The sequence below is a fragment of the Eutrigla gurnardus genome (assembly GCF_963514095.1).
Source record: "Eutrigla gurnardus genome assembly, chromosome: 1".
Taxonomy (NCBI): Eukaryota; Metazoa; Chordata; class Actinopteri; order Perciformes; family Triglidae; genus Eutrigla; species Eutrigla gurnardus.
The window spans coordinates 22,250,930-22,259,850 of NC_139915.1; the positions used below are offsets into that span (position 1 = coordinate 22,250,930).

General features: G+C 40.2%; 2 protein-coding genes across 3 annotated transcripts; one reads left to right on the top strand and one right to left on the bottom strand.

The window, feature by feature from the left end:
* Positions 1-553: 553 nt before the first annotated feature.
* Positions 554-7,125, bottom strand: LOC311018150 (CDC42 small effector protein 2-like). 2 transcript variants are annotated; one of them, XM_084016964.1, is made up of 5 exons: positions 7,037-7,125; positions 5,441-5,670; positions 4,708-4,809; positions 4,534-4,612; positions 554-2,765 (listed from the first exon to the last, which is right to left on the bottom strand). In XM_084016964.1, exons 2-4 carry the CDS (start codon positions 5,492-5,494, stop codon positions 4,538-4,540), a joined length of 231 nt encoding a protein of 76 aa, XP_083873090.1. In that variant the 5' UTR covers positions 5,495-5,670; positions 7,037-7,125; the 3' UTR covers positions 554-2,765; positions 4,534-4,537. The 2 variants fall into 2 exon arrangements, with proteins under 2 accessions (XP_083873090.1, XP_083873089.1); XM_084016963.1 differs by having other exon boundaries at positions 5,441-5,628; positions 7,037-7,117.
* A 28-nt stretch (positions 7,126-7,153) lies between these two features.
* On the top strand, positions 7,154-8,910 carry nip7 (NIP7 nucleolar pre-rRNA processing protein). Its single transcript, XM_084016954.1, has 5 exons — positions 7,154-7,318; positions 7,444-7,530; positions 7,627-7,765; positions 8,049-8,189; positions 8,640-8,910. Exons 1-5 carry the CDS (start codon positions 7,263-7,265, stop codon positions 8,757-8,759), a joined length of 543 nt encoding a protein of 180 aa, XP_083873080.1. The 5' UTR covers positions 7,154-7,262; the 3' UTR covers positions 8,760-8,910.
* Positions 8,911-8,921: the final 11 nt, after the last annotated feature.

Genomic DNA, 8,921 nt, shown 5'->3' on the forward strand with positions numbered 1-8,921 from the left:
CGGGTCGGCCCCGGGTTCCTTCTGTGTGGAGTTTGCATGTTCTCCCCGTGTTAGCGTGGGTTCTCTCCGGCTTCCTCCCACAGTCCAAAGACATGCAGGATGGGGATAGGTTCATTGGTGACTCTAAAATTGCCCGTAGGTGTGAATGTGGGCATGAATGGTTCTCTGTCTCTACATGTTGGCCCTGTGATAGACTGGCATCCTGTCCAGGGTGTACCCCGCCTTCGCCCAATGATAGCTGGGATCGGCTCCAGCCCCCCCGCGACCCTGAATACAGGATAAGCGGTAGACAATGGATGGATGGATAGGAAATTTGTTACAGGGCCATTTTTCCCACGGGGAGTTCTCAGTTGATATATTAGTACCCAAGTAAGATTTTGAAGGTGGACCTTTTGCTTGTAGAAGTACCACAGCTGATGTTGACAAGAATCCTGTATTTTTGGTATTAAACGTTTGTGTTTTGCATCAGAACGAGCCCAACCATCCCCTTTAGCACCCCCGATAGATGTGGGGGGGTTTGGGACTAAAGTGAAAACATGGAACACACAGTTGGTCAAACGTCAACATTTAACATTTATTATCATTGTTTGTTTTGAAAAATGCAGAAAAAAAGACAGATGAACTTCCCTTAAAGTGGGAACTACATATCAGGCAGTTCCTGAGGAAAACAACGACAACAAAGAAACACTGCTCCAACTCTCTGCCTTCCCAGTAATGTAATACAGAAAAGTAATCTAAAATATGCACGACCCTGAATACATATAATTAACGGATCCATTACTTTCATGTTAATCATTTCCGGTATCATCACAGAAGTCCAATGACAGGAATCCCAAAAGAAAACAATTTTTAAAACATTCAACCAGTCCACTAGCACCGCCTGCTGGTCACATAATATACTGCAATCCCGGTATGTCCAAGTTGTACCATTCGGTACAGAGCTGGAAAAACACAAAACTAGTCCACGCATGGTTCTCTTTTTACACAGGAATTACTACAGAAACATTTAAAGAGGAACAGATGAGCACTGTGACAATGTTCTAGCCGGATGAATCACATTAAATCTGTGTTGGTTGTGGTTACCAGCAGTTTTAAGGCTGTAAATGATAAGATGTTACAAATGTGACTATGTCTATCAGGTAGTTTTTGCTGCCTGGTACCAACATCAAAGATTTAATCTTTTTATCATATATATAGTATGACAATAGCACTCATTTAACATCAATTTACACAGACTTTCGCTTGACTTAATACAACCACATTCTGTTGTGAGAGAACAAATGATGATATGTATTGATATATCCAGGCCTGCTGGTTTGCTTGACACATTTGACCCTTTGATTTGCAAGTGGTGATAAGCAGTGTGTACATGATGAACAACCAAAGTAGAAGGGGCCATGCATTTAATATTCATAGTGCTCTATCACTATTTGCCAAGAAGGAATTTTGCCTGGAGTTCAGAAATTTGGTCTGCGTATGATAATACTAAGGAAGGACAACCAGCCAGTCAATAAAAAGGGAATATATTAACTCTAGACTGATCATGACCACAACTGACAACCAGTGTAATCTGGCAATAAGAGCTGAACTTATTTACTATCCCCTAAGAGAGGAACCCTTTATGAAAAGTTATCTCTTCTTGAAAAAGGAGAGAGAACTTTAAACATTTTGACACCGAAGCAACTTAATCACAAGCACTGCTACAAAGGTGGGTCACATCGGTGTTTTCAGAGAAACACAAAACTACTATGACCCCCCGTCTTGGTAGTTTCTTGTCATGACAAGCAACGTTGTTGAACACAAAATGTGTTTGAGGGGAAAGGAACAGCACTCAAAAAGCATGATGGACATGCAAAAGACAGACTACAAGTTTGAGAATACTACTAACTGTATCAAACCTAACCCACAATTGTTGCAGTTTGATTTAGTTACTTCCAAGTTTAAGTCTTGGTCTACTGTTGGTACACAAGCCATGAAAAGAAGAAAATATAAAAATATAAATCCTCTTGAAACCACTGAGCTCAGTACTTGCAGCATCAAGCTGCCAAACGACACCAGAAAAACAAATAATGAACGTGACTTCAGAAGGCAGATTAGGAAGTTCATAGTTTATTAAAATTCTATATGGTTCCATCTAAATGAGTATAAAAAACAAAAAAATATTTGAAATCAATGCGAAATTCCTAAGCAAGTGTGAGTGTACAATGTATGATCCAGTGTACTCTACTCATTTCAAGTTTATTACAAGACAGCAATCTTCAACCCTGAAAGCAACTCAGAGGATAATGAGTATTTCTCAGAATAAAACAATGAACATATCACTTTTTTTTTGCCTCGCTGTCCTTTGATAAACCTCTGAGAATAAAGACAGAAACTTAATGTTCCAAATTTCCAGCGTGGCCCAGCCACCATGAGGTCCGTTTACAAATCAGATAATAAATACAGGCATCCAAATGGGCTACAACAGCAAATATTTTTGAAAATATTTTCCTCATGCATACACACAAGCATACGTCTGACTGAGATTATGAGCTTTCTAAACCCTCTTATCTATTCTTAACAGTTACTCTTTACAGTGCAACAGTATGGCAGCAAATGGATAGCAGTGCTTTCATTAAAAAAAAGGAATGGAAAATAAAAATATATACAACATAATGGAAAAGCAGTAGTTTCATCTTTTGGTCCTGCGTCCATTACAGACAGAACTGCTTTTTGAAAACGCTTCCTCATATCAACAACAGTAGTTTCCACAAGACTGTGAAGGGCTGTGAAGGGGAGGGGGGGGGGGGAAAGGGTGGAAGAAATGTTAACATCTCAAATGTTACTGACATGGCAGGTGAAGTGTGTGTGTGTGTGTGTGTGTGTGTGTGTGTGTGTGTGTGTGTCCAAATCACACAACCCTGAGCCTGTTTGGTCAAAGTTCGAGAGGAATTCACTTTAAGAGTAACAGTGCTGACTCTGCCCCCCTGTCTTGTTTTTCCAAACGTGTTTGATATCGTTGGTTCCGGCCCCCAGGAGTGGTGGGAGTCGAAAAAGTAAAAACTGTAAGTGACCATGGCAACATCCAGTGGGAGTTAAAAACAAGGCAGGGTGCAACATTATCGATTAGCCAGTAGAAAAGAATTCCAAAACAAATAACACCAAAATTTAAAAATGAAAAAAAAAAAAGATTTCACCTGACAGTTGAGTCACTGTCACGTGGGAAAATGTAAGTGGTTAAACAAACAAAGCTAATCAAGAGGAACAAATATGTTCATTCCTTCATGAGGGAGGGCTGAATTATCCTTCTAAAACATGACTACAAATGGTTCAGTACAAAATGTTGTGGGAGGCATTTCACCAGTTCCCTTTAACGCTACAAAAGATGAGGTTGTTGTTGTGTGCTAGTATGCTTTGCCTTGTTTATCCCCGCCAGGGAGATCATGCGATCGGTCCCATGCATTTGTGAGTGACTGTGCACTTCTGTGTCAGTTCACAGCTCATCTTGCATTTCTTAGCATTTCCTTTAGAGAAAATCTAGAAAAGGTAATTGTCAGTTGTTGATCCAGCTGGTATGACAGAAAAACTCCTCTCATATGCTTCATTATTATCCAACTCTCTCAACTATGCCCAACACATTTTGAACATTGCTCCGGGCCTGAGTTAAATAACAAACCTTAAACCTTTGCTGGAAAAACAAGCTTGCAAGCACAAGAACTTTAGCAACTGAACTAAACATGCTAAACACTTGATCCAACACATTATCCAAATGTTTAAAACAAGTTGGGAAGAAAGTGACCTTATGTAATGTCATCCAACCTGCATGTGCTACCATGTGACATGCCTTGGGGGTTCGTTCACTGCGTTTCCACAACATAACCAAGGAAGCTCAAGGAAAATAGGATAATGTGTTATCAATGTCTGGAAAATTGGTCAACTATTTTCCAGGTTTTCCAGGACACATGTGAACCCGGCAGCAAACGGCATAATATTTTGGGTGACCAGTTATTGCTGCATGGAAACGCACTTTCTATTTCACTTTTTATTTCCTGCTTTATAGTGCCATTGACTGCCTGGTGACTCCTCACTTACTACTCTAACTTGCCACCAGTTGGTAGGGGCAAAAGTGATAACACTCACTTTTAGTGTTTTGGATGGTGTGTGTTTTTTTTTTTAAAGAATGAATGAAGTGTGTTTTACGATTCCTTACAGCCCATTAGTGTCAACATTAGTGTATTCATTCAATCACAAAACAGCACTGGTCATTGCGGGCACACCCAGCAGAGATCTGCACTCTACCGACTGCAGCTTTCTAGTTAGCATGGGTGGAGTCAAGCCAGGTTTTAACTGGTATGTCTGTAAATGTCTATACTGATGTCTTTCTCATCAAGTGTTAGTGTGAGGGGCTTATGTCTAAAACTAAATGTTTATTTAAACATGTGTGTGACCTGGATTAAAGAATGGAAAAAATATCTACTTACTTTGTTTGGAAATTAACCTTTTCTTTTAGTTGTCAAAAATAAGTATTTGCATAAAACAAGTCTAATCTCTCACCTTGTTACAACTGAGAACCTTCAGATCCTCCATGCACGTAGCCCCCTTTCGATTTCATCTGGGCTTGAACAAGGTCCACCTAGAGACATCAAGGTGCACATTTTAATTTATTGGAAACTTACGTATGCTTTACTCAAATTCAAAAACATGCCTTTGAAGATGATGAAAACTTACTGATGCCAGTCCTAGGCCCATGTCCCCCGAGCCTACGTGTGTGGTGTGAACAAAGTTTGTTGGCTCCCCGATCATGGAGCGATCGATCCGTCGCCGCCGTTTCTGAAAACGAGCACCATAAACAAACACTTAATTAGTCTGACCATCCTAAATATATTTAAGGGGATATTGCTTATCAGTGAGGATAGAAAATATGCAAACACCAGCTGAAACAGAGCCTGCTCATCCATCTCCTGTATACATTCTGAAATGTTCCTTCATAAGCAGTGAACCTGAGCTGTGGAGCTTTAAATGAGTCAGAGGTCGACACTCATGATACTTGTTATCTTATCTATTAGGAGACAGACTGACTGACAACAATGAGGCACAATGACTGGTTGTCACAGTGAAACTTATTCAGTCTAAATGAATGTGTCTTGACAGCAGGATGTGGCTAGCTGGATAGTTTACAACTTTAATCCAAAATAAAAAGAGGATGTCATATATATTTTTTGCATGACATGACTGCTATGTTTTTAAGGAAATATTATCTGAGAATGGTGAATATTCACCAATTTTCACAGCTGAAGTAAAATGAAAGATACATGTGCTGGTACATTGCGTAACATAGCGAATACTGCCCCTTTCATTAAAATGCATATCCAAAATTAATTTTATGCCAATTTCCTACAAGGCCAAATTAAATAAAAAATTGGGTAAATTAATTTGTATTCCGAGTTGATTTAATACTCACAGGTTGTGGCTGCTCAGCAATGCAGCAGCTGAAACAAACCCAGAACTCAGTCATTCTTAGGCTGATGAAGAAGCCGCAGCAGTTTCCTCTCTCAGTTCAGACGTCTCTCTGTGCCTTTCTTCCTGTTCGGCGTTACCAGAGCCACAAACACACGCCGGAAATGATGAAGACACAGATCGCTGGTTTCTCTGGGGTAAACAGTTAGCACAGAACTGTCAAGCTTCACGCTCCTATCAACAAGTTAAAGGGTGGAGAAAAAAAATTACCTTATTTTTTATCCTATATAAAAAAAATTAATCAAATGCAGACATACTATCACAAATTAATAATTATTGTCAAGGTTCCTCCATAAAGTATTTTCCTGTCAAGCCAATATATTAGTATTATTGTTACAACATTCTGTTGATTAGTAACTTATGGGCATCTTCTTGTTAGCCACAGGTCTAGTAAGGTATCCATGAATTAATATCTACCTGAAGTTGATTCAAGCTAGAGGCTTATTCCATTTACGGGACAGAAAAGAAAGTTTACGACAGGAATATTTGGAGCATCATCTGACAAAATGACTGAAAATAGTTGCTGCCTTTTACCACTTAACATTTTATGCAACATAGCCACTATATATCCTACACCAAACAATTGTTTTTGGTAATACTTAGTGTAAAGTGTAAGTATGTGAGTGTAAATATGTAGTGCAGCTGTGAAGACACAAGGTGCAACTGAATTTGATGGCTGTCTCGTGTATTAGGAACCAAAGCATTGGAGTTATTATTTTTTTTTTATCATTTCAATTATCAGTGAACGGCAACAGGATCAGATATTTCGAGACGCGTCAGTGAATACTGGTTTTGCTGTGTACAACTTTCGGTGGCAGCATCTGAAAAACTGGATCAGGCATTTATTTCAGCCAGTATTGCTGTCAGACCAGAGTATCAACTGATGTTCAAAATGCAAAGAGCTCGCTGACAGAGTAGATTTCCTTTATTTGTTACACTGGCTGACATTGGACTGCTACTGTACACTCCATGCAGGTGAAGCGTTTCATCAGTTGCAAAGGACTGGACATGTTGAACGTTGAGCTTAATTACTGTGGAGTTACTGAAAGGATCGGTTTCTCCGTCTCTGATCCCGGATCACAGGAACGTAATCGCTATTTACAAACAAATTAAGGTTATGTAACTTCGCAGCGCTGCGGCAAAGGCTCCCCTCTTCGCACGGCGCTCAGACCGAAACAAATCTCAACTGAAATGCAACGCAGTTGTTTGATAAAGACATCCCAGTGCGTCATATTTGATTTCAAAAGCATTGTACGGTAGAGCCCGTTCGTTGGTCAGTGGCGAACCAGCGTTAGCATTACAAGCTGCAAACACAGTTAACTCACACGCTAACGTTCACTAGCTCGCTGATAGCAGCAGGTTCGTGTTTTTTTCCACTGACAGCTAGCTAACAAGGCTAACCAAGCCCGTTTTCGAAGATATGACTTCAATGTTGATCAAAAACGAAATGCAAAATAAATTTATACTGACGTAGCTGTTTATCGGCTATATAATTAACATCTCAGCAATATGTTATATCATTTTAAGTGATTAAACTCACCAGATGGCGACCGGTTTGCCGGAGTAAAAATGCACGATCGACTGAAGGCTAAAGAATGCAAAGTAAAAAAATAGAAAAAACAAACCCGGAACTACGCTCGCTCATTGCGTCATACGACTTCCGCTGTAAAGCGTTACGGCTTCCGTGCTGCTGACCCACGTTTTCACGCGTCTCACAGGAAACTTAACAGTTCGTTGACTAAAAGGTTGCTTTAAAAATATTCAAAATGAGGCCACTAACTGACGAAGAGACGAAAACAATGTTCGAGAAGCTGTCAAAATAGTAAGTGGACGTAGAGACGTATTCTTGCGCGCCTATTACGACTCAAATTATATACAACAAAATAACAAATATGTTAGCATCCTTGTTAGCCTGCGTGAGAGCCACGTCTTTTTCTCTCCCAACAGCATCGGTGAAAACATCAAACTGCTAGTGGACCGACCGGACGGTTCCTACTGTTTCAGGCTACACAACGACCGTGTGTACTACATGAGGTAATCCAGGATAAATTAACATGCACGTTCTTGTTTCTGCCAGTAATATTTCTAAATTGTTCAGAAATCCGTGTATGCATTTGCGTCTGTCCACAGTGAGAAAATCCTTAAGTTGGCCACTCACATTTCCCGGGACAAGCTCGTGTCAGTGGGAACATGTTTTGGAAAGTTCACAAAGACCACTAAATTCCGCCTGCACATCACAGCCCTAGATTTCCTGGCGCCCTATGCAAAGGTGACTTATTGGTGCTCAGTTTTATTATTTGTATCTTTTGCTTACATCATTTGCATCCCATCCACTCTCCTTTGCTCCTACCAATGGTGGGTGGAGTAAGAGATGCAGTGACGAGATGGATACAGTGAGGCTATATATATCTATATATCGATATATAATTTGAATGCATCCTTTTCAGTTAAGCCTCAATTTGCATTGATGTCAATCAAATCATTTTTAATAGTTATAACATTTCATATCATGCATCTATGAGTAACTTGATTTCTCCTGTCATGTATTTTAGTTCAAGGTGTGGGTGAAACCTGGAACAGAGCAGTCTTTCCTCTATGGGAACCACGTGCTAAAATCGGGGCTTGGGAGAATCACAGAGAACACAATGCAGTACCAAGGAGTTGTGGTCTACTCCATGACAGATGTTCCCCTGGTAAGTTTTGGAACTATGGCGCTGTAGTGCTCACAGGGCATTGTCAGAAACCAATCACTTTCTGACCTCACCTCTTTCGATTACAACAACTTTTGTTTCCTCCGCCGTGTTAACCTATGAGTGTTAGAAAGTGATTTCTATTGTAATGCCCACCACAAGTTGGAAAGAAACTCATCGTGCACCATCAGTGGCTTGTATTTCTGTTGGGGCCAGTCGTACTGAAAAAGCACATGGTTCACATAAAGGCACACACTGTATTGAGGCGTTAGAAGTTAAGCCCAGTTTCATTTCTTAAAAATGAATCGGTCCTGAATTGAATGTATCCACTATACTCCATGTACCTGTGTTCAGAATACCACATTTGCTAGAGTAAAAGTGTTTAGATCATGACACTGATATGTCCTTGTTCAGAGGGGATTTCTGAACCAGTTATGTGTCTTTCTCCTTCAGGGTTTTGGAGTGGCAGCCAAGTCTACCCTAGAGTGTCGGCGAGTGGACCCCATGTCGATTGTAGTGTTCCACCAGGCAGATGTAGGAGAGTTCATCAGGAATGAGGATACATTAACATAAAGATGCATCAACTGCTAGACTGTCAAAAACCTGCAATCTACAGGATTCCCTAGTCAGAGCCTCCTGATACTACCTGACCAACATGAAGGAGTGCTTTTCTGTGAGTCTCTGTTGTAAATGTCATCTTTCAAATAAAACCATGTCTTTTGTATTTACTGGTTT